Source organism: Theropithecus gelada, chromosome 6 (assembly GCF_003255815.1).
Source record: "Theropithecus gelada isolate Dixy chromosome 6, Tgel_1.0, whole genome shotgun sequence".
NCBI lineage: Eukaryota > Metazoa > Chordata > Mammalia > Primates > Cercopithecidae > Theropithecus > Theropithecus gelada.
In genome coordinates, this window is record NC_037673.1 from 4,940,451 (window position 1) to 4,966,725 (window position 26,275).

General features: G+C 42.3%; 1 protein-coding gene across 1 annotated transcript in view; it reads left to right on the forward strand.

The window, feature by feature from the left end:
- ADAMTS16 (ADAM metallopeptidase with thrombospondin type 1 motif 16) overlaps positions 1–26,275 on the forward strand; it is a 180,883-nt gene that overhangs the window by 99,481 nt on the left and 55,127 nt on the right. Inside the window, exons 16-18 of the mRNA XM_025388259.1 lie at positions 329–573; positions 2,650–2,788; positions 23,497–23,623. Of these exons, the coding sequence (XP_025244044.1) occupies positions 329–573; positions 2,650–2,788; positions 23,497–23,623 (511 nt within the window). The remainder of the gene's footprint in view (positions 1–328; positions 574–2,649; positions 2,789–23,496; positions 23,624–26,275) is intronic.

A 26,275-nucleotide genomic window follows, 5' to 3' on the forward strand; every position in this document is an offset into this window, starting at 1 on the left:
GGCGACAGTGAAAATAGCAGGCCTACCTTCCACTGCCTCACTTCCTGCCTCAGCTAGCGCTTGGCTTCTCGAGCCTCTTGCTTTGATTGGAAGTGGTTGCTAAGTTATTTGAAATAAAATTGTTCTTAAGAAGAGTGAACATCACAGGAGCTCTGCTCCAATTAATAAAAAGCAGTTGGGTATAGTTCTAAGGTGACTGGTCACCAGAACACATCTTCCCCCAGTTCCAAATGTGGATTCTCAGGTTTCGTTTACTGAGGACTGGGGTTGCTTCGAGATTCTGCCCTGTGGAATGACAAGCTGTATCTTCCCCATTTCCTTTATCTAGAGTATTATCACATGGTCACCATTCCTTCTGGAGCCCGGAGCATCCGCATCTATGAAATGAATGTCTCTACCTCCTACATTTCTGTGTGCAATGCCCTCAGAAGGTACTACTTGAATGGGCACTGGACCGTGGACTGGCCCGGCCGGTACAAATTTTCAGGCACTACTTTCGACTACAGACGGTCCTATAATGAGCCCGAGAACTTAATCGCTGCTGGACCAACCAATGAAACACTGATTGTGGAGGTAAAGTCCAGCCTCTTGGTTTTGGGGTTTAGATTTTGGGGGTGTTCTGGTATTTGTGGAAATTCATGGCTGTTGGCATAATTTTAAGAAGAATGTAAACAGTTATAAAAAAGAGTGATCCATCCGTAGCTGGAATGGGGCAGCAGACTTGTTTTTATCATCATTCACATTTTGGTGTATGATTACATTTGTATTTAAGTGCTCACCTGTGTTCCCATTTGGGGGTTTTAGCAGTAGATGTTTGCAGAAGCCTTCTTCTGTCCTATAAGCTCGACAGCTGTGAGAAGTGGCCACTGTTGAGGGAGGGAGGTGGGCTCTGACTTCGCCTGTGTCTAGGGTGGGATCAGCATTTCTGCTGTGTTCTGTGGCAAAAGGAGAAGAGAGCCCAGAGGTGAAGCCCCTTGCTGTGTGATGACCTGCCTGTGTCACAGCATTGACCTTGGCTGGCCACAGCTCTGCCGTCACATCAACCCAGTGTCCAGTGGGTGGGTCACCTCCTGAACCGAGCAGTTCTGTTTACTCGTGAATGCGGAGGCTCGCAAAATATAGTCAGATTCTGACACCATCTATCACATGCAACTGTGCAGATGGCAGTGGTGGGCAGTGGATGTTCTAACTCCCCACCTTGTTATGTTTCTGTGTGCAGTTGAAAGAAGGTTCTTGGTTCAAAAGTTGCCCCATCGACCTACACCTTGCTATGGAGGTACAGCCACCTGAATACCCCCACCTATTCCCTGGGGCTGGCCGCCCTATCTCATCCTCTTGTGTCTTCCTGGGAGATGCCTCCCCTGGCAGTCGGGGTGTGGTTTAGGTGGAGCAACTGCTGCATCTGCACAGGTCCTACTTCCCTCTCCTGTCCTGCCCCTGAACTCTTTCATTCTACCCCTTTCTAAACGTATTTATCTTGAATTCTTTCCTTGATCATGTCTCCCACCATCTAAGGCTTTTAGCTTTAACAACCAGAGAGAAAGAGAGAAAGAGAGATGCCTCCAGGTTGAAAATAAGTGGGGCTTGTTAGGAAACTGTTCTTAATGAAAGAAGAGTTGCAGAGGATCAGAAGGTCAGGGCTGGAGAGTATCTCAATGACCTTGCAGTGCAACCCCCTGTCCTGGGCATATACCTGTCCCACAACATCAGCACCACTGAGACTGGAGCTGTGTCATCAGGCAGAGGGTGGAGCATGGGGCCAGGGTGCTCAGGGGACGGTGAGGATCTTGGTCTACATGGGCATCATATCAGGATGCCATGACTCTCAGGTGCAGGCATGGGATTTATGTCAACAGGTTATGGTGAGTTTTCTGGAAAAGTCTTCTAACTGAGATTCAAGGATCTAATACATTTATGAGAGGAATGGTGGCTTGTCCATATGATTGGGTTTCAAGCTAGGAAATGTAGAGTCCAAACCCATTCCATGCCCTAAACTATGACTCAGTGATCTCCTTTACTAATAAAACACCTTTTCCCGTGGACTTAATGGGTACCTGCCAGTAGGCAAAAGTCTCCTTCATCTCTCCCAGTAGAAAGTGCTCTAACTTAACTTTGGTCAGGCATGGATCATACCTATTGCTGTTGAAATGTCCTGGGTTATTTGAACTCACCAGGAAGCGTGACGACGCTTTGTAGGTCTCTCTTTCTGATTTGCTCAGATGCAGGGATTTGCAGAGGATCCCAAAGAAACACCAAGGGAGATAGTCAAATGCTCTTGTTAGGCTGGATCAGATTATCACAGGTACCCCCAATATATGTGTATCTATTATGTGTCAATAAAAAAATTTTAACCTAAAAATGCTTTTTCTAAGCTGCAAAAGTGTTTGAAGTTTTACATGTAGGCATACACTAACTGTAAGGAGAAGGGTACAAAGTCTAGACATTTTTTTAGATGAGCTTGAAGATAGATGGGAGGGTTATTCTTGTTCAAAAATTTTATGTAAAGTTTGGATGATAGTCTGAATTTATTTTATCATCATAATAAACTTTCTGTTGATTGATTGTTATTTTAAGTAGTCAAAGCACGTTAGCATGTATTTGCTGGTTTTGCATTAATTTGTTTTATTTTTCCCCTTTCTTATTTTGTAGCTGCTGTTTCAGGGAAGGAACCCGGGTGTTGCCTGGGAATACTCCATGCCTCGCTTGGAGGCCGAGAAGCAACCCCCTGCCCAGCCCAGCTACACTTGGGCCATCGTGCGCTCTGAGTGCTCCGTGTCCTGCGGAGGGGGTAGGTCCCTTCTAATGCTGCTCCTGGAGGCAGCACGTGAGCCTTCAGCCATGGGGTACATTGCACTGGCCTTTCTTGAGTCCTAATGAGTAGCCCGGGCTTCTCCCTGCCAGTAGCAGTGACATTCCCAAGGTGGGGAGTGGTGGTCCTGAGTGTCACTTGTCAGCCTGAGCTGCCTTTTCCAGTTTATCTGCTTCAGTGTGTGACTCTGAGGAAGTCAACAGATGCATTGGTTCCTACTTTCCATCTAATTTATGATTTTGTTAATTGAGATGAGTCAAATGAAAGTCACTGTAATTATAATATACATCATGTTGATGGTGAGAAACAGACACTTGCATGGAAAATACATTGTCCTAAAGTGGGTTTTTTGATCTAACCAATCTTGTTCAAAACGTTTCCTGGAAAGAGCTTTGCCTACAAGTTGTATAGTCAGATTTGCCCAGAGAATAAAAGAATATTTTGAAAGTTGCAATGAAAACATCAAGAAAAAACATGTCGAAAAGAACTGCACGTGTCAATCGAGTGCCTTGTCGTCTTCATACCATAAACAATGGAAGCTCACATTTAAATCAGCAAAGCTAGTTCCACTTAAAGAAAGTTTTTAGCTAGAGCCAATATATACTGACTGACTGATATAAATAGTAATGAGTAAATATTTGCAAGCTTAAAACAACATAGTAAATTCTATCTGATATTTATAAAATATACAAGTTTCCATCTGGCCAAATGGATTTCAGCTTTGTGCAATCCAGGTTTTAATAACTAATAAGTTAATTTGACAATATTATGTTTAAGTAAAATAAAATGATTCATAAATGAGAACTGGCATAAAGTAATAAGGTAATGAATGAACAGAAATAAATAAAAATAAATGTGTATGTTCTCAATAGTTGCAGTAAATAAATAAGATGAAGAAACTAAAGGAAAACTGAGAGATTAACAAAAAACTTAAATAGTCCTAAAAGTTAACACTATGTGCTTGACATATGTTCATTCTCCCCAGTATGAACTAAGGATAAAATAGTTAAATTATGGATGCTAGAAAGCTAATGACTCTGAATGGAATATTGTCTTAGGAAAAACACAACTACCTTCTACACAGAAAGATAGCAAGCACGTTGCTCTAATAGTGACCAGAGAGAAATATGAAGGAAATCTCACACTAGTGATATGGCCCAAGTCAGCCACCAGTTTACTTTATTTAGGAAACAGTGGAACAGAAGGACATTGTATGCTCTTCTCTCTCTGTGACATGGAACATTCCTAACCATATGTATTTTTCCTTCCTTTTCCTTCTGATCTTATAATCATACCCATGTTTTTGTGGATTATGTTGAATGCACTTGATTTTACCTCTTCCTATTTAGGATCTTCTAATAAACAATAATTGGTTAGGATAATAATAGAATCAGAAAACTTCATATTTGTGTAAGGAAAGTATGAATTTTCGAACTCTTGTACATTTTCATTTGGTAAAAAATGTATAATGAATTTCATGGAAACATCTGTAGAGAATGGCCAGTCGATGATTCTGTTTCAATCTACCAGGTTCACTGGTGTCTTTCCTTTGAGCATCAAGCATTCAGAGGAACTCTTAGTTTTCTCAGCTACTACCAGGCTACTCATCTCAGTATCCTGAAACACTGAATGAATGATTAGTGTATTTGCAACTCATCTAACTATCCCTAAGGAATAGAGAGTTTCTGGGGGAAATCAACCCAAAATCCATTCCCAAATCACTTTTCTAAAGAGCTGCATTATAGAGCCAGTGAGTTTTGTTTGTTTTCAATTTCAGTGGAAAACAGGGATTCTCAATTCAACAGCTGAATGGAGTTCAGGATGTCTGTACTTTCCCACCTCCTGTAGGATGATGCTCTACAGTCTTCCTGGTAAAAACCTGACCTCTTCATAGGACAGAGACTCTGAACTTAATCAAGGCACCCTGTCACTGGCCATGTTTGTATGATTAGGAAGAGGAACACTTGCAAATTGTATCCTGCAGGGTTTGAACTATAGTCAATCCTCCTCTGTTTTTGTAGATGCATAAAACCACAGCCTTTCTCTCCTGTTCTCTCTCTTTCCTTCCCTAGTATCCCCAGAATTACTTTCTACACAACCAAGATGAAAGTAAGAAACACATTATTGCCATGTATTGAGTACCTACTATGTGCTTTCACATATATTATCTTGTCAAAACCTTTGACAGGGTAAGGGTAGAATGACCACAGGTTTGGGGCAGCCATATCAGATTCAAGTCTTGTCTTCATCAGGCCACGCTCCTTAGAAATTTTGAACCAGCCTTTTGTTTCACGTGTCCGTGTGAAGAGACCCCCAAACAGGCTTTGTTGAGCAACAAAGCTGTTTCTTTCACCTGGGTGCAGGTGAGCTGAGTCCGAAAAGAGAGTCAGCAAGGATGGTGGGATTATCATGAGTTCTTATAGGTTTTGGGATAGGTGGTGGAGTTAAGAGCAATGTTTTGGGGGCAGGGGTTGGATCTCACAAAGTAATTTCTTAAGGGTGGGGAGAATTACAAAGAAACTTCTTAAGGGTGGGGGAGATTATAAAGAACATTGATCATTTAGGGTGGGGTAGAAACAAATCACAATGGTGGAATGTCATCAGTTAAACTGGTTTCACTTCTGTGGATCTTCAGTTGCTTCAGGCCATCTGGATGTATATGTCCAGGTCACTGGGGATATGATGGCTTAGCTTGGGCGCAGAGGCCTGACACGTTTCATGTCTGTGAAGTGTAAAGACTGTATGAATATCAATGCCTGGAAGCAATCCTTATTATCATTAGCAGGTAACTTGGTTCAAACAGGTTTACTGACTCCCATTCTTATGTCACCCCACCACAGCCAAACTGCTACTTAGCTTGTTACTGATGTTCACATTCTTTAACAAAGATGATTCTGCCAGGGAAGCATAACGTGTTCTCTGACTTCCTGTCTTCCTTTCCTAATACAGCTTCTACCTGGCAATGGGCGTTGCAGTCCATTGAACATTAGATTGAAATATCAGCAATGAGGAGACGACCTCACACGTAAGCGGTGCTCACGTTTCATGGCCATTCAGGGTGAAAGCTGATCTTCTTCAGTTCTCGTATTCAATTTTCCCTTGATCTATGTTTGGGGGACTTGTAAAATTTCCCCCAATAGTCTTAACTAAGATAGTTTATTCACTGAATGTTAATTACAGTGACTGCTTATGAGATAAGGACTTTTATATCCCAAGACTTCATTACTCAATTTTAAGTGGTTATTTTGATTAAGCAGTTTATCAGAATTTACTGTCTCTGCCTTGCTGAACTTTAGGATTTCAGGAGTTGATGATATCTGATGACATAGATCCTTTGGAACTAAATCCTCAATTACTTTGAGTGTATTAAATGCTTCATTAGTTGTATCCTGTTGGAGCCTTCTAAATTTCAAAAGTTAAATCAGATTATTTAAATTCTGTGGTATCTGACAATAGCATATTTTAACTGCTTGGACGATTGATATTGGAGGGTGAAAATCCAATATGAGTCTCATTCTCACTTTTTCAATTTTGTGAGAGAATAATTAACTTTGCCAGTGAGCGTGATATAATAACCTTTGATTATTGTTCTCATTTCTTAGAAGATTAGGTCAGTGCATCACCTGAAAATTCTTGACCTGATTCCCAAAGGAAAAGGGAACGTATAGATGCCATTTTCATCTTATCTGCATATTTTAGAAATTTTAAGGCTTCTACTTGCATAGACTTTCCGATGTTCTGAATTTGAAACTTTTAAATCATCTTTTTCTTAGCTCTCTCTTTGAGAATTTAAGGGTCTACAAGGGGCAGTTATGGAATTCATGAATGGGAAGAAAATAGCTGGAAAATTTCCCCCACCTCTTGCTTCAGTCCAGAAACACTACTTCACATCAAAAGAGGACGGATAATTCTTTTTGATTTAAAGAGATCTCATTTCCTTATCTCTTACAATGGGTCCATCTCTCTGTAGGAAATAAGGTTTTCACACAGCCAAGTAATGCCTTTTATCTCCCTTTTGACAGCTTCTTCTGTTTCTTTTTTCTCTCCTCTCACTTTTATGACATAATTGCATTTTTTCATTTCAATGTTGCTGGTTCGTTGTGCCCTAACTGGACACTCAGTGGGTATCTGGAGCATCGGTAATGGGGTATAAAACTCAAATAAGGAAACAGCATGCCAACAACATTGCTCAGAACCAGTTTATCCTATTGTGTCTGTCTCTGAGAGGGAGACTTTTTGATGTGGTAATGACTTCACTAGACTTTTGTTTACCTTGTCAAAACATCAGCTTTTTCTCAAAATTATATATGCTGTCCTCTTTTAAAGTCAGTATCTACAATTCACTAGGCACAATGTATTCCAAATCACTAATCTCTAACCTCTGATTTATTTCCAAATAAAAATACTTATTAAAATTTTACCTATGTCTTAAATTGTCCAACTTGTATGCTGTAATGTCTGGGGATGATGCATTTTTATTCAAATGGAAATATTCATCCAATTCACAACAAAAATTTCTCAGACAAATCTTAAAACTGGCTTGAAAACCATCCTCTCTTACATTTTTTTCAATAATATTCTCTTCACCATCCACAGATATTTCTAGGACTTAAGCTTTAATTCATTTAGGGATTAAATTTGAAAAAAAATGATTGAAATCACTTGCAAACTTGCCTTACTTTGTTGATATCAAACTATCCATTTATCCATTCATTCATTGATCATCAGTCAGCAAATGCTTACGTGTTTGGATCTGAACCCTAAACATCTTAAAGCCACCTGGGGAAATACAAGAGACCTTTGCTTGATTTCTTCTCTATCTGAATTGAACAATGAAATGCCAAAGTAGGTGTTGCTTTGCATGAAAACTAATTAGTGCCTCTTTAGTGTCATAGCTAGTTGAGGTGTCTTACATTTGTGCATCTTAATTGGGGAATCGAGTACTTCGATCCAGCAATTTTTTCTTAAATGTGTGAGCCACTATGCTGAGTTCGGACTGTATAAGGACAGATGGTATATACTTGGCTCTGTCCTCAAAATCACTTGCAGTCTGGAGCAAGGAGTTACCCATATGCCCATGTCTGACAATGCAAGATGGTAGACTCTGTTGCGTTCCAAGAACTGTGAGAATTCAGAGAGATCTCCAGGCCTGTGCACAGGAAGAGCCTCAGCTCAGCTGCAGTTGGGACGCCTGTCTTCCTCTGAGTTCCATTGCTGTGAGATGGCTTTAAAGAGCAGTAGTGGGTTTTGGTTCCTATTGCCCATCTGATTGGCTAACATTTCTAGATCTTTTTCACAGGAACTGCTTCAGATGAGATCTTCCCCATCCTCACTTTGTGTGCTGGAATGTTCTGAATCCTAGAGTGGGTGTGTCTCTTTCTTTTTTAAACTTTGGCTCAAGGGTTGGGTCCCAGAGTTCAACTTGAAATGATTCTGGTTTCTTCTTCCCTGCCTTGGGTCACCTTTGAGCTGATCTACTAAAAATGTCTCCTGTTCTTTATTCTTTATCTAAGTCCCTATAAATTACAAAATGTATTACCTCCCCACCAACCCCTTTCTTCCCAAAAAAGCAGAGAAAAAAACAAAGGTTTGTCTTCCAGAGAGTGGGGTGTATTCTTCAGGGGCCTGGGCTGTGTGAAGTCACCTGGGCCCATTTCTTCAAGTGTATTCAGAGCTCCAGGGACAAACAAAGAAGCCCACATCTTCCCAAAAAGCAGGAATTCTTTCCCTTTGCCAGAGTCTGTGCAGTTGCAGCAAGCCTCCACTCATCAGGGCTACCAGGGTCCTTCCCACGTTCCCACTATGTGGCCATGGCCTGTTCTTCTCCACCTTCTCTGTGCAGGTCCCTTTTGCCCACAGGTCTTAAAGTCTGCAAACTTGGAGCCTTAAAAATGGGTAATTACTACCTATATCCAGATGGGCTGCATGTCCCTTGGCCATTGACAGGTCAAGGCTGTCAGGGAAATCAGCTAGTGAAGCCAGTTCCCTATGAAGCAGGGAATCTGCCTCTGGTAAGACATGTGAAGGTGCCTCAGCCTCCAAGCTCTAGTAAATGTTGAGATAACATGTGTCCACAGCGATCATGCCGGGCCAACCTGGCACTTAAATACACTGGGAACCATTCAGAATTTGGACTGCATCCAGGAATACACCAGTTCTCTTGAGCTGTCTTCCCTCTTCCAAGTTCAAGGTTCTGTAATGCTCATGCATGAGGCATCAGTAATATATCTAGCACATGTGATAGAAACAATGCATGCTTCTTTTGAGAGCTCATGCATTCGTTTGTGGAACATCGTCTGGTTTTCCATGTAATTTTGCTTACAGAATTGGTTTGATTTTTTTTTTCTTTTTCTTTATAAAAGGAGGATAAAGCATTTGGCAACAGCTGGAATTCATTCTATAGTTCGAATTATGGAAAACTCAGCAATTCTTTGATGAAATCATGATCTTTCAGACTTAAGACTCTTCTTCTAGACGGTCTGGCAAACATGATGGTTTTTAAGTGGTTTCCAAAGACCTGGCCAGAGTTGGTTTCTGTAAAAAGATGAAAGCAGTGCCCAAGCACATTGCTCATCAAACTCACCACCCCATGGCCAGGGTTTGTCTTTCCACAGCTAATGGATTGTTCTCTCTGAGTTTCTTACATTACCTTTTGAAGCTTATGCCCTTCCTTTCTTTTATCTATTAATATAGATCATTTAGAAAATTGGCCTCTGTGATTCTGGCATTCAAATAGACTCTGTGATTTTTCTTTCTGACAAAGATAAGTGATTGTAAGTACTGCTGAGAAGTTGCTTCATGGACGTGCCATTAGTCAGAGAAATAATACCTGAGTCTCCATAAATGTCCAGAGAAGTAATACCTGAGCTAAACGGCCAAGGAGACTCCATTCCGTCATGTGAGATGAATCTAAAACATAATCATCCAAAATCTGGTATAATAATAGACCTTGGAAAGCCTCAATACTGTTGGACATATGGCTGTCTGTACATATTTTTGCATTCTCAGAATATTCATACATATGCAATTAGTCAATGGAATAAACATTTGAATTCACTTTTGTGTCTATTACTGTTTATATGGCTTGGTATATTAGGGTTCTCCAGAGAAGCAACCAAAAGGACGTATCTGTCTATCTACTCATCTATCTATCTATGTAGAGAAAAAGAGATTGATTGGGAGAGATTGGCTTACGTAATTCACCGTATGCAAGCTACAGAAACAGGGTAACCAGAGAGGTGTCTTCCAGTCTGAGTCTGAGGTGATGGCTGGAAAAAAATGCTGTAAGTCCTGGAGCCTGAAGGCCGAGGATTTGCTGATGTCCCATACAAGAACTGAATACTTTAGGTCTAAGTAGACTAATCCAAGATCTTGAGCAAGCAAATTACATGTGTATTGTCATCAAAAGTCTCTGATTAAGGACCCAAGAAAAATCCTTTGAAAACAGAGTGTGCAAGAACTGGAGTGTAGTTTCTTTTGCTTAGGTTTAGCTCTTGTAGTTTTTCCTACATGGGAGGTGGATATGTAGGAAATAGATGTCTTATTACTGGAGAATGGAAACATGGATTGGCACAGTGTTCTGAATATGAGAGGAGAAAGTGCCCTTGACTCCCTGCATGAGACCCGGGAAGGGGGTGACTTATTTACTCAGTCACTGTGCTCAATCCCTTATGAGAAGGAGCACACAAGCAGATGGATGTAAAAACCAGAGTGAATGAATGTTGGAACTGGCTGGTGGCTCCTGTGTGGTGGAAGCAGGCTTTGCGCGGGCCCTGCAGTAGCATCCAAGTGTGTTGCAATACTCTCTTAGCTCTGCCATCCAGGAAGGAGTATCTGTGACCCCTGGAGCCCCAGAGGGCCTGTGTTACAATCAGTGCTCTTTTAGCATTTGTAGACTGCTAAGTATTAACCAGCTCAGTGAAGGGTCAGGTGACAGCCTTTTACACCCTGCCCTCTTGGTGCCTGAGTTCTTGTCCAGCATCCAGGAATAATCAGGTCACAGGAATAAATCGAAGGGTGGTGAACGTGGAGGACTTTACTGAGTGGTGGAAGTGACTCTCAGCAGGAAAGGGAGCTGCAAAGGGGATGGAGTGGGAAGATAATCTTCCCCTGGAATCTGGCTGTCCCCAGCCAAACTCCTCTCCAACCATCCCTGACTGAACTCCTCTCCAACCATAGTCTCCAATGTCCAGCTACTTTTCTCATCTCGATGTTCAGATGCTTCTCTCTTCTGTGTATGTGTATGTCCACTGAGTCTGAGGTTTGGGGTTCTTATGGGCACAAGACAGGGGGCAAGGTGAAGCCAAAAGGCAACATTCTTGCAAGAAAACAGGGAGAGTTCTCACTTTGGGCTGTGGGTCCAGGCTTGAGGGTGGAACCCTTACCAGGGACCCTGCCCTCTTCTACCCAGTATTTCCCTGCCTCCTGTTCATATCAAACTGACAACAGAAAAGCAAGAGTTTGAGAGAGGATTTAGGGAGAAATCCTATAGGGGAGCTGGTCTGATAGGAGCCATGCAGAAAATAAGGGACAAAATCAAAGATATGGAAGAAGAAATCTGAATGTCCCTGACCAGCCTACGACTTCAGGTTCTCCAGTCAAGCAAAGACCTTCTGATCTCATGTGTTTCCCAATAGCTCTGGATTAACCATGAAAAATGGTTTCTTAAAGCGTAACTCAAACCTACTCTTTAGTAACCCAACCATGTGACACCTATGTGATCCCTGACAGGGTCCAGGATCCTGGAGCAGGACCCTGGTGTGATGGATGGTGTGGTGGAGAGGGTGGTGTTTGGGACTAACTTCTATTCTGCCTTCTGCTGAGAAAGGTACTTCAACTGGTTCATCACCCTGTCTGCCTCTTCTCTGTGTGTGTGTGTGCGTGCGTGCGTGCGTGTGTGCACATGTTCACTCCTGGACAGGCAGAGATGTGTGTTTTAAAGGGGCCTCTAAGGCCTCTCCAGTTTGATGTTCTGTGGTCTGGTCAGTCAGCAATATATAAGATGAATCAAAGTAAAACCAAATGTCAGCTACCCGGTAGCCCCTGGCTCCTTCCTCCCTCCATTCACCCCTTTAGGCCTTTGGATGCAGAACCCTCTGGGCAGTCAGGGGAAGAAGAGGCCAGAGTAGTGGTGGACAGAGAGAGTGCAGACAGATAGGAAAGTTCAGAGCAGTCGGGGCCTCCTCCCCAGTGTCCTTGAGCCAAGCCTGCCCAGGGTGTCAGCAAGACAGGATATCCACCTTCATGAAGGCTGAAATTTGCAAGTTTTGGGCATGTTTTTCATTAAAGTCATAAATAAATGTAAAGTAAAGAACACAAATCATTCCTGAGACACCCCTCCTTGAAAGACATCACTGTAAGCATCTTAGTGCACCCAACCCGTCTCTCCCTCCATGCACAGCTCTGCAAATGCATACCTTCCCTTCAGGAGGGGCCTAGTGATCGGCTTTTTCTATGTCACTATGTCATCTGTATCCTTCATTTGCAGAGAGTTTCTCCTTAGATATGAGCATGAACAACCCACTTCTAATGTGGCAGCTCACATTCTTGAGCAATTATTAATATATCCAAGTGTTATTCCTACTTTCAACAGACTATAAACAAATAATGCTTCCATACTCTAAAGAAAGTTCCTTAGAAATTACAAACATTGGCTTCACTTTTATGGAGAGTGTTTCAAATGGGGTGGTTTCTAAAAGGCTAAAACCTTTTCTCTTGGGGAAGTCCTGACTACAAATATGTGTGCGTGTGACACACACACAGAAATTTTTAATTCTATGGCACAGAGACTGAAAAGAGATTGAGTTCTGAAGATTCTGATTTCACTTTCATGAACCTGGGTGCCTGCCAGGGTAAGATCACTGTATAAGAAATCTTGTGGAAGAGTGACTGAGATGCTCTCTGAATCATAGGACCCCAGGCCAGCAGCATCAGCATCACTTGGGAACTCCTAAGAAATGCAGATTCTTGGGCCTCTAGCCCAGACCTGCTGAATCAAAAGCCCTGGGCATGAGGCCAAGTAGTCGGTGCTTTTAATACTATGTCTCAGTGTCTAGGATGCACAGGAAAGTCGCTTTCCATTGTGTTTTCACCAGGGGACTTCTTTCCAAACACATTGTATGCAAAGGACACTCACCAGTTCCTGGCTTGTACTCCAGGGAGCCCCCAGAGAGATTGCTGGAATCTCTGGCATTCAGAAGTCACAAGGAGAAAATGATTTCTCTGGAGGAAAAGCTGCATTTTAAGGAAGAACAATAACTCCACTGAATGCAGCAGTTAATTTTAAAGTGGCAATCAGAAGATTGTCACTCAGGCATTGGGATAGGGAAAGGCCAGCCTTTATGACCTTTGAAAGGTGAGTGGAGATGCCTTAGCGCATGGGGGAGAAAACCGAAGACAAAGGCTTCCCTGGAGAACTCCCAGGAAGCAAGCCTGAGGATCATTAGCAGACTGCCCCCCCGCAATATGACTTTAATCATGGTAATTTTGTAAAAAGAGGAAAACAATTTCTGTTAACAGAATCCCGAACCCTACTGATCTTTAAGGATTAAAGTCAACACTTTACCCTCAGAAGCAAATTGAAAGCCAAACCTATGATGGAATATGCTGCAATAGGTTCCATATGTTTTTGTCTCCATCAGCCTAGGTCTCTGCGTGTACACCAGGCAGTTTCCGTTCCCCTATGCAGGGAAGGCCGTGCCGCATGTAAGCATCAGTTTGCTCCCACCACCTTCTCTCAAGGGTCTCCTGTTACTCATCTTGTCATGTCTTTTTGCCCCAGAGGGGATGCTTCTCCTCTCTAAATGAAATTCTCCACTGGTGCTCTTCATCCCATTATCCACATTTCTTATCGTCAAATATACCCTTTTTTTCATTCAGTGTCATTCTTCCCTCTCCTTCCCAACCATTCCTTTTTCTTAAATGTGCTCAGGCCTCCATAATCGTAAACTCTTCTTTCCCCTACTCCTCTTCTTCCTTCTTTGCTTTTCAATGTGAAGCTTGTGAATGCAAAATATCTGAGACAGGTCTTGGTTAATTTAGAAAGTTTGTTTTGCCAAGATTAAGGACACTGCTATGACACAGCTTCAGAAAGTCCTGAGACATGTGTCCAAGGTAGTTGGTAGTGCAGTTTACTTTTGTACATTTTTGGGGAGACATGAGACATCAATCAGTATGTGTAATGTACATTGGTACAGTCCAGTAAGGCGGGACAACTCAAAGTGGGGGCTTCCAGATTACAAGTAGGTAAAAGACAACAGGCTGCATTCTTTAGAGACCTTGATCAGCCTTCCACTGAATACACTATTAAGTCTGGCTCAGCAGTTCTGCATTTTTACATAAACAATAGGGGTGAGGAAGCAATCAGATATGCATTTGTCTGAGGTGAGCCTCAGAGGGATGACTTTAACGGAAGGGGAGGCAGGTTTGCCCTAAGCAGTTCCCAGCTTGACTTTTCCCTTTAGCTTAGTAATTTTGAAGTCCCAAGATTTATTTTCCTCTCACAAGGTTTTCATCAGTGCAATCTGTACTTCCTGCTTGCGTTCCCACCAAGGGACCACCAACTCAACCCCAGTGCCTCAGTTTCATCTCTGCAATCCACATCATCTTCGAGGATCATTCAATCCAGACCCCGCCTGGTCACCACATCCACAGGCTCTTCCTCAGCACTTCCTCGCTGGCCTCCCTGCAGCCTTCGACAGCTGGCCACTGCTCCCTTGAAACTTCTTTCCTCTGGATTTCCAAGACCTATTTATTTCCATGAATGCAGATGTCTAACAAGATCAGGGCCCTCCTTTCTTTGTATTCTGCCTTAGAGTGATGGCTTATCGAATGCTTTTCCCCACCATCACTACCCAGGAAGGGGCTTGTGTCTTTTTGCATGAATCTCTGCCTCTATCTCTGTTTTGTCAGTCCTACACCTACAGTGGCCTGAAGGGCACCTTTGCTTGGTTTGCCCCATTGTAGCGAATTCACACCTTCTTGGCAACAGGGGTCAGTTTCCCAGTTACCTCAGATACTTCTCTGGACTTTTTACAGTCAGGTTTGATTTTTTTCAAGTTACCCAAGAATCTCTGATCATTCATCTCGCTCTCCCTGTTTCTAGTCCTTTCTTTTCCCCACTTCCAATAATCAGTTATCAGATCCATCTTAACACCTATTCTCTTGAACTTCCTAGATACATAATCATACCACATAAGCTTTCGCCTTGTCATAACTTTCATACTCCTTATATTCTTTTTATTTTGTCAAATTGTGTCAGCCAGCATCTCCAAAATAATTTTAACTAATAATAGTTAATTTTTTTTATTTCTGACTTTAATGGTAATATTTCTAGTGTTTCCCATAATGCTAGCTTCTAGGTTTAAATGAACATACAAGTACCTACATTTATATACGTAGGTACAGATATACACACATAAACACACAAATTCATACAAATATTCAGATACAGTGATGTGAGTAAATATCCATCTGTTGTCTGTTTCATTAATATTTTTATCAAAAATAGAGGGTAAATTTATGAAATGCTGAACTTTATTACATTTATGGAGTTTATGTTTGTCCTTTAATTCATTAAATGGTGAAATATATTAACATATTTTCTTGACATTGAACCATCCTTATATTCCTGCTGTGAATCATTATCTGGTGATTTAGTTCTTTCTAATATGCTATTTGATCTTGCCTTCTCTTAATTTATTTGGTATTTTTCACATTAATATTCCTAAGTATTATTGAGCTGTAGTTTTCTTTTGTGTGCTAAAATATACTACATTCATTTCTATAAATGCTAGAAATCTTTCATATTTTTTATGCTCTGGAACAATTTAATAGCTTTGGTGTTAACTATCTCCTAGCATTTGGTAAAATATATTTGAAGCAGCTGAATCAGTTGGTTTTTGAAGGAGTTAGATCTTTGGTAAGCTTTTATATTATTATGTGTGGTAATTGGACTACTTAGATTGTTTATCCCTTCTGGAGTTAGTTTTTCTAATTAAGAAAACCTTCTTTTTAAATGTATAATTTAAATTTAAATTTTATATATTTGGAAGTAGTATCCCATTAGATTATTTTCATTTCTTCTACATGTAAATATTTTCTTATTCTCATTTCTTATCTTGCATATTAGTGCTTACTACTTATTTTCTTCATGAAGTCAATGAATCAGTGACAGTTTCACCAAGAAAATAGAAACCTTTCTAGGTATTTCGAGCAAGAAGTTAATTAATACAGAGGATTGGTTGTTTACAAAATAGAAAGATTAAAGGAGTAAAGGCCAGACATCTGTAGCTCTCAGAGTTACTCTGGATTTTGAAAAGCCAGAAAGTTGCAGAAACTTTTAGAGATCAATGGTGATGATTACAGATAATCCAGCACTGGAGCAAGTGATTCCCAGGGAAGGCTTGAAGATGGCCACAGACCTTTGCATCTGCCAAAGCCCATCCTTACATCCACTGCTTCCAAAGATGGGAGCATGTGGCTTCTAACTCTCTTTCACCTTCCAAATCTCATGCTAGTGCCTCTGATTGGTGGGATCTAACTGAAAGCTTCACACATAAGAGAGTTAGAAAATGTACTCCTGATTTTTAGAACCTGTGATACATAGGAGAGTGCGAAAGAAGAAGGTATGCAAAGTTGTATGTTATTATGTTCAACATATTGACTTCTGTTTCTAATATATTGACTTTTGTTTCTATATCAGATCCCTCTTTCTGCTTTCTTGGGCTATCCTTTATTTCTAACATCCTAATTAAAAATATTTGATTCACTTATTTTTATTCTTATTCATATATTGACATAAGTATTTAAGGCCATGAATTGTCCTCTGAATACTGCTTTAGCTACATTCCATGGATTATCTTTTGTAGCATTTTCATCATTATTTTCTTAAGTAAGTTTTTTTGGAAACTGCTACCTGCTCTTCTTTTTGCTCTATTTCTATTAATTGCTAAAACTTGCAAAGGAACACTTTACATTCCTCTTTTATTTCCTAATTATATACTTACCTTATGTGCTTGTCATCCATTGGTGTTCTCAACTGAAGATTCTACTGTCCCTCATAAGGAGCATTTGGAAACCCGTGACAGATTTTAGTTGTCATGATAATTGGGAGAGGGATGCTACTGACATTTAGTGGGCAGGATCCAGGGTTGCTAAAAGTCTTGCAATATGCACTGCTGTGCTACATAACAAGGAATGTTGTTGCTTAAAATGCTAGTAAAGTCTCATTAAGGAAAACAAAAGGTTTCTAAAGTCACAGCTAAAAAATAACTGGCTGAGGCAAAACTTGCACATACATTGGACAAACACAGTGTTTTTCATTGAGTTTTAAATTTTTTTACTACATTGTTACTAAATTATCACATGACTTACTAGATCCAGACTTCCCTGTTATCCAATTAACAGGTAAAAGTTCTGGGACTTGGACCTGGGACTTTGCCCACACTGAGGCAGTTCAAGAGTGAAGCCAAACAAATGTCTCCAATAAGAAAAAAATCTAAGGCCATGAATAAAGTCAACTTCTGTTTCTATTTCAAAGCAAAACAGATTCCTTATTTGCTTTGTTAAGAGACTGTACCTTGCATAGAATCATCAATGATCATAAAGGCATGATTCTTTATTCAGACTTGAACAAAAGGTTTGAATTTCACATGTTTTTAATTTCAAAACAGGAAACCAAACTGAAGCCATTATTTATAGAATCACACCTCCTTAAAAGCCATAAGAGTTTGGTTAAGAATTAAAAAATGGACTTTAAACTTGAAAAGTAAGTGTACATAGAGGAACAGATTAATTTTCACCTGTATTCATTAGACCTCTAACAGTTTTAGAAAAATAGTATCATTATTCAGTATGTTTCTTATTTAAATTGGATCATCATAACTATTACACTTAAGGAAGTCTGTAAGATTTTCTGCAGAACATTTTAAAACAAACATTTGTTTCTTCTTCTAATTTAATAGTCTCTCAGCCCTAGTTAGCGAGTGGAAAGTGGGTTCATTAAACATCTTCAAATTGCATCTCAGCATTGATACATGAGTCACTCATCGAAATTGTGCCCCAGTTTGCCCTTAAGTAATATAAAAAGAAAAGAATATACCCCATTTTGATGATGTTTGGGGGAATAAGTATTAGTTAATCCACTAGTAACTTGTCCAAGCTTAGAAGTTAATGAATATAACAGAATTACCCAGTGGCTCAAAAACTACTTACTAAGTGAAGTGACAAACTAATCCATGCTTGCTACTGAAATTATAACAATGAATAACACATGCACTCTGCCCCGAGAAATCTGTTCCAATAGATGACACACAAATGTTAACAGAACCTTATAATTAGAGTCACCATGTAATGCATTACTGGAATGCAAACAGGGATGTAATGATGTAATGCAAACTGCAACGTAATGCAAACTACAACGTAATGCAAACAACTGGGATGCTTTGAAAGGAAAAGATGTTACTGCTACCCTTTTTCAGGGCAAATGTGCATAAAGCTGAGCTAACTGGACATGAACTGTTTTTATTCACAGCACTTCTGACACCAAATCAGTGGAGTTTTTCCACACTAACAACCAGTTCTGCAATTCTGTAGATGCTACTAGCTGGGTGTCCTACAATTCAGTTCAATTCTGATACTGACTACCTGGAATTAGCCTCAGACCCCAGAGGGGTAAGAGCTCAATTCCCCAAGACTGTCCTCCTCTCAGATGCCAGTTTCCAGTCTTGGGTCTCATGGGTACCCACAACTTGCCTACAAAGTCAGGGGTTCCCACAGGCTTTCCCTTTCAGGTTTGCTAATCTGCTAAACTTTCCCTTTCAGGTTTGCTAATCTGCTAAACTTTCCCTTTCAGGTTTGCTAATCTGCTAAAATGGCTCATAAAACTCAAGAAGCCTCTTGATTTACGATCATGGGTTTGCTACAAAGGTTACAAATGACGAAGAGTTACATAGGTCTTGAGGTCTCGAAGGGTCCCGAGCACAGGGGCTTTTGACCCCATGGAGTTGGGATGTGCTACTCCCCACCATGTGGATGTGTTTACCAACTACCAATCTCTCTGAACTCCATCATTAAAGAGGTTGAATGACATCAGAATGATTGATTAAATCATCAGCCATCAGTGATTAGCCAGGTCTCAAGCCTCTTTGCCCTCTCTGGATGTTGGTGAGGTCAGGGAGTGAGGACTGAAAGTTCCGTATTCCAGAGATCCCAGGGGTCTTAGGAGCTGTGTGTACTAATCACACTGGGGTAAACTGAAATAGAAATCAATGGTGGCTTCTAAGTTTGCCCAGAGCAGACTTATACTTCTCAAAGTGTAGTCCTTGGTCCAGCATCAGCAGTAGCAATTGAGCCTTTGTTAGAGATGCAAATTCTAAGACCCAACCACAGACCTGCTGCAGCTGAAATCTAGAAGCAGAGCCTGGCACTCCTTGTTTTAATGAATGAGCCCTTCCAGGGTGCTCTGATACCCAAGCTTGCGAACCAGTGAGCCAAAGAATTTAAAGAAGCGGGTATTTGAGTCTGATTGAAAGGGATAAGAAGAAACCTGCCGGGGAAGCCCAGAGGCATGGTGGTAGAGCACAGCACCCCAGGTGGAGAGAACAGCAGGTAGACGGCCCTGGGGAGTCAGAGGACCATAGAAGAGCTTGCAGGGCAGGGTCACAGCATCACAGGGCTAGAAGGGCAAGGCTGGGAAGTCCAGAGCTTAAACACAGAAAAAAAAAATGGGCTTTTAGTCTGGGAGTGGCAGGAATGTGTGCATGTGTATGTATATTTTTAAAAGGAAATGCCATTTTTAAAAGGACATTCATTTGCTGGAAAACAGAAGCTGATCCAGAACAGAGTGCTGCTTTCCCTCCTGAGGGCGGGAGCAGTTGTGAGGCCTTGACTATGAGGCATTTGGGGCACATCATTGCCCACCCCTCGGTACCTATGTCTGTGTTGAGTGTGACGTGTTGGCTCACAGAGCTGGTCCACTACTATCTCAGGGACACTGACAGTGATATGTTTCTGGGACATCACCTCCTTTCCACTGTGCAGCGATTTGGGTCATCGTGCACAACCTCTGTGAATCCTGTACACACCTGCGCATGTCTCTGACCCGCTGAGTCCCACCTGAGCTGCAACCGAGCCTTGTCCAGCATCACGGATGGAGCGGGATCCTGTGACCACTCAGGCTTCTGCAGATTCCACTTCTACTCTCGTCTCCAACACAAGGACACATCTGTTGAATCGAGGTTCAGGCAGCTGAGCATCAGAATTCTAGAAATCCACCCTGTTTACTGTAAAAAGTATCTGAGACAGATCTCAGTCAAGTTAGAAGTTTATTTTGCTGAGGTTAAGGATAGGCCAGAAGAAAGGAAGACAGAATCCCAGAAACACAGTCTGTGGTTTGTGCCTTTCTCCAAAGATGATTTATTTTGAGAGCTTCAATATTTAAAGGGGAGAAGTGGACTGGAGGGGAAAGAGTAAGGTTATGGTCCCACTACTGAATCAACAGGTCGCAAGGGAAAAGGAGCAGGCAGGGAATCGTCAACTGAGTATTCATCTCACTCAGTAAATCGGCACTGTACACCAGATAAGGTGAACATGCGGTAGCTACCAGTGGGGGTGTTTAACCTTGTATCTGCAGCTTTCTTTTTAGGAACAAAAGGAAAGGCAGCTTTTTGCATGACTCAGTTTTCAGCTTGATTTTTCCTTTTGGCGTAGTAAATTGGAATCCTGAGTTTTTCTTTTCTTTTAGCATTACTCTCGCCCCACGGTGTTGTCCCCTTTCAAAGGCTGCCCTGAGCAGCTCCCTCCCCCCACCTCCACTACACCTGCCTGGGGGGATGTTGGACACTCAAAGGCCAATCCCAAATCCATCTTTGATTTTCCTAAATTGATCTTTTAGAACAGATGTTGAAACTGCAAACTTACCAGAGTACTAGAAATATTTACTTGTATTGTCTTTCTGTTGCCCCAAGGGATTGAGGTCCATCTTCAATGGATGCCTCCTTAGTCCTCTTGCTTTTAGTCTGTAGCGGTTTAAATCTTGTTCTTTCATAGAAATATTCTTCTTCAAGAGGCTCAATATGTTAAAATAATTTTCTTACATTTTTAGAGTATGTATCAAAGTCATTTTTAAAAAACCTATTCCTGATCAAAGATCACTAAAATCAGAGAAATAATTGCAAAATTCACCTTAAGGGGGCATCATGCACTTACCTGGGTTAAATATATAATTCTGCCAAGTTAGCAGAGAGATGACTGGTTTTACAAAACTAGGAGGGTCCTATGTAACTTCTCTTTCTGCTTTATCAATGCTCAAAGGGCTAAACCCCAAAAAATGGGTGGTTTGGGGCTTAGAGCCATGAGCTCCTACAGTGGCTCCTGCTTTACAACTTAGGAGAGCTGCCCTCCTCTTTACACTTGAGAAAACTGATAATGTGTGGAGTGTGACTTTCCCTTCTGAATGGCCCCACTCCTTTTGACTAAGCAACGCCAAAATGTCAAACTTGTTTTCAATGTATATTTTAGAGACTTTCAACTCTCTTTAAGTCAGGAGGGGTTTGACTTCTGTGGAACTGGCATGAGAGATTTTCATGCCTGGTGTCTACAGTCTGCTCCTTTCCTCCTCGGAGACAATCTCTTTGTTGTATTTCCTTATAAGCAAACTCTGAGTTGTCTGAGTCCGTCTGAGTTGTACACGGCTTGGGCTGCAGAGGAGTGAGAACAGGTGTTCTGCCCAATCTGCAGGATTCCTTCATCTGTATTTCCAAAGGCAGTGATAAAATCACTTTTAGTTCTGAATGTATTTTGTGTTTATTTTATTTATTTATTTATTTGTTTTTATTTATTTATTTATTTTGAGATGGAGTCTTGCTCTGTCGCCCAGGCTGGAATGCAGTGGCACGATCTCAGCTCACTGCAAGCTCCGCCTCCTGGGTTCACGCCATTCTCCTGCCTCAGCCTCCCAAGTAGCTGGGACTACAGGCGCCCACCACCATGCCCGGCTAATTTTTTGTATTTTTTAGTAGAGACGGGTTTCACCATGTTAACCAGGATGGTCTCAATCTCCTGACCTCGTGATCCGCCCGCCTTGGCCTCCCAAATATTTTGTGTTAATTTTAAATCAACACTAGTTTGGTTCTATTTATTTTTTCCCCTACTGCATTAACTCTTTTGAGGCAGGGTTTCCCTCTGTCATCCAGGCTGGAGTGCAGTGAAGCGCCATTTCGGCTCACTGCAGCTTCTGCTTTCCAGGCTCACGTGATCCTCCCCTCAGCCTCCTGAGTACATGGGACTACAGGCGCATGCCACCATGCCTGGCTAATCTTCGTAATCTTCGTACTTTTTGTAGAGATGGGGTTTCGCCATATTGCCCAGGCTGTTCTCAAACTCCTGGACTCAAGCGATTCACGTGCCTAAGGCTGTCAAAGTGCTGGGATTGCAGGTGTGAGCCACCATGCCTGGTCCTGCATTCACTCTTTAATATCATTCCTCAAAGTGTCTTTTAGCTGTAATTTTTTTTTTTTTTTTTTTTTTTTTTTTTGTCGGAGTCTTGCTCTGCTGCCAGGCTGGAGTACAGTGAGTGGCACGATCTCGGCTCACTGAAACCTCCAACTCCCTGGTTCCAGCGATTCTCCTACCTCAAACCCCTGAGTAGCCGGGAATATAGGCACATGCCACCACGCCCAGCTAATTTTTGTATTTTTAGTAGAGATGGAGTTTCGCCATGTTGGTCAGGATGGCCTCGATCCCCTGACCCTGTGATCCACCCGGCTCAGCTTCCCAAAGTATCTCTTTTTTATTGTGGCAAAATATATGTAAAATTTGCTATTTTCACCATTTTTGAATGTACATTTTAGTACTATTAAGTACATTCACATTGATGTACAACCATCACCAGCATCATTTCCAGAATTTTTTCATCTTCTCAAATGGAAACTCTGTGACTATTAGACATTAGCTCCCAATTCTCCCTCCTCCGAGATCCTGGTAACCATCATTCTACTTTCTGTCTCAATGAATTGACTATTCCTGGTACCTCACTTAAGTTAAAGTCCCTTTGGGATAAATTTAATTAATTGAAATATTGAACAAATATAGGAATGTTCACAAAGTCTTAAATAGATAGAGGCTGAGAATCAAACAAACTTGCATTTCCATCGACTTCCTTCTATGCAACACCTAAGTCATGATTGTTAAAGTTAGCCTTTCAGATTTAGCTCTCTGAATTCTCTGGTGACAAACTGCTTGTTGTTTTGTTGTCTGTGTTTCCTGCTGATTTATTACTGTTTCTTGTTGTCATCTCAAATGGAAAAGTGGAACAGGCATATTTAATATTGGTGTTTCTGCTGAAAATCCAATGGTGTTTTCAGCTATGGAAAGAGTAGAAAAGAAGCAGGTACATTTCAGCAAATGTATGATGACATCAATCGCAAAACGAATGTTGACTTTAAAGACGTTAAAATAAAAATATGGAGGGAAAATATATACATCTTAAAATGAATGAAACTCACTAATTACAACTTATGAAGACAGGTCAGAGAAGTGGATATTAATAGTTGGCCAGTTGGTCATTAGCACAAAGATATACCAGTGTGGCTAAGATTTTTTTAAAGAGATTTTATTAGCTCACCATCTACCTTTTACTGTGGGGCATGCATGTGAGTCTTTATTCTACTTTTCATCCTTCTCTACAGGACAGATGACTGTGAGAGAGGGCTGCTACAGAGACCTGAAGTTTCAAGTAAATACATCTTTCTGCAATCCCAAGACTCGACCTGTCACGGGGCTGGTGCCTTGCAAAGTATCCGCCTGTCCTCCCAGGTAAGAAGCATTGTGTTCATCAAAGCAGGTTTCCCAGGTTACAGACGTGCTCAGCGAGTCTTATAGCTCCTGATGTAGACAGAGAAGTGCTGATGGCCATCATGTCACTCATAACAGTGGAGAAGCAAAGGGGACAAGAGCTTCCTGGACAAGGGACCTAGAGAGTATGTTTAGTTGGGAAGTGGTCTGGAAATTCTTGTGACTGCAAGTGGACATTCTTAGAATGGCGTCCTATTTGTTGTATTTGTGCTTTCATTGGTTGCAGGCTGGCAGGAGTGATAACACGCTATGGTGATAATGATGCATTCTCTCTTAGCCTGCTGTCCTGTCCACTAGTGTGTGCTTTTCTTGCCGAATGAAACTTGCTGGAAGAACGCATCAAAAGGCCTGCCAGTGGGGAATGGACCCTGGATTCCTCAGTGCCTTGCAAACATACAATTGTGAGGGCTGGAGCCACAGAAAGTCAGGGTTCTTGTCACCCTACTTTACCCTCACTGCTACTGCCCCTAGGAGTTCCTAAACCCAAGCTTGGGTTCTCTAAGGCGGGACGTGGGGAAGGACCCCCTTGAGGCAGCCATGGTCCTACTGCACTGTCAGGAGCTATCACGTCTTGGCAAGGCCTTCATCCCGCTATTCTCTTTACGTGGGACATGTCACAGAAGGTTGTGAAAACTGATGCAAGATTTTTCTCAGGCTCTTTGCTGGACTCCCAGCAGGGGCACCTTGTCTACTTGGCCTCCTGCACTCAGCCCCTTGTGGGAGGGAGGCATGTGAGCAAGTGAGTACAGGATCCAGCTCGTCACTCTGAAGACACAGGAGCAAGCTCCGGGTAAAGCCCGCAGCCAGACCAGGCGTGTTGCCTGGAGACGAACACAGTGGTACCCAGGCAAGGGTGCCCGTGACCCCAGATCCCCAGAGTGGGTGTTAATGTGCGAATTAGCTTTTTTAGTTCCATCATCCACAGCCCAATGGACAGAGGTGTGTTAGCAGCTCAGTCAGCCCCGACCCTGTAGTGTGGGGCAGCTGCCCTCCACCAGCGGGGGCAAAGGGCCAGCCTTTCTGGTACCCACACTCAGTGGGCCCCAAGCTCTTGTCCAGCATCCAAGAAGAATGAGGTCATGCTTGACCACTGAAGGATGGTGAGGGCAGATAATTTTATCAAGCGATGAAAATAGCTCTCAGCAGAGAGGGGAGCTGGAGAGGGTATGAAAATGGCAGGTCGTCTTCTCCCAAAGTCAGCAGGTCTCCTCCCCCAAGTTAGGCCATCTCCCCTCTACCAACTGAGCCTGGGGTCTTTAGAGGCACAGGGTGGGGGCAGGCCAGGCCATATGTACTATTGGAAAGGGCAACATTCGATTGCTTAAAAGGCATTATTGAGAAAGAACCAATTGAAAGAGAGTAGGCAAACAGGAATGGAAGTTCTCCCTCTGGTCTGTGGGTTTTGGGCTGCTTTTGGCTTGAAGTTGGGGTTTCGTGGGGACTTGCCCCTGTCTGCCTAGGATTTCTCTGCCTCCTGCCTCTATTAAAATGCACCTGAGATCACATATTTACAGAATTAAATTCTAGCTCCAACTAGATCTTTCAAATAGCCCAAGGCACTTGAAGACTTAATACAAGATAATCTAATACATTTTGATGATAAAGATCCACAATAGCTGGCAAATTGATCCCAAGTTTGCTGAACTATGCCTCAAAAGCATGAAACTGGGTACTCTCCCCGAGGCAATAAAGTACAGGAAGGTGGGAGACACTGTCTCTTTTTGGAGGTGTTACCCCTGGTCTCTCTCTCAGTAAAGAGAAGGAGGTCACTTACCAACATTTGAAGAGCCAGGACCCTTCTTGCAATCACAGTAAGAGGACACCTCCTTGGGAAGATCTTGTCCTCCCAGCACACCTGCCCCTGATGTGATCGGGGACCTGTCACCTTATAAAGCCACCAGCCCTGCCTCAGTCATGGTTCCTGAACCACCACTTCCCAAGACCTGCTATCGAGAGAGATGCAGTCAGAATTTACACAAGAAATTAAGTGCTTAAGATGCAGCACACTGAGACATGGGACACCCTCTGGGGGACTCTTCCCGGTATCAACCAGGGCCTGTGGAGTTGATGCACACCCATGATGATGCTCCACGGCCCTCAGCTGTCCCTGAGCCAACCCTGTGGGCCACTGCAGGAGAGCTGGCTGCTGGCCTTTCCCACCCTGACAGGCCTTCAGCCTGTGCTGAGCTCCATGACAAGAGCACAGCCCACTCACCAGGGGCTCCCTCTGTGTCTGGAATGACACACCAAATACAGACATGCCCACATCATTTAGGAAATAAGCCCCATGGCTGGCTGAGGCAGTATGTAGTATGGCACCAGTATGGGCAAAAGTGATCGTCCTGTCCGAAGGAAATGGAGGCCCCTTGCTGAGTTGTGTCAGAGAAAAATGAAGCCAAGTACTGGGTAAAGTGGTCAGGAGAGATTTTAGTCAGTGATCCCTGCTGCAATAGGGAAAACATTGTGGCCTGAAGTGAACTCCCCTTAGATCAGCAGAGACGATTGGGCATTTTACAGGGAGAATAGAAGAGCAGGGAGGGGCAGACTCAGGGCTCAGGAGAGTTGGGGAGGTGAAAACCTGCAAAAAGCATGAAGAAAGGTTGGTTCTTGTGA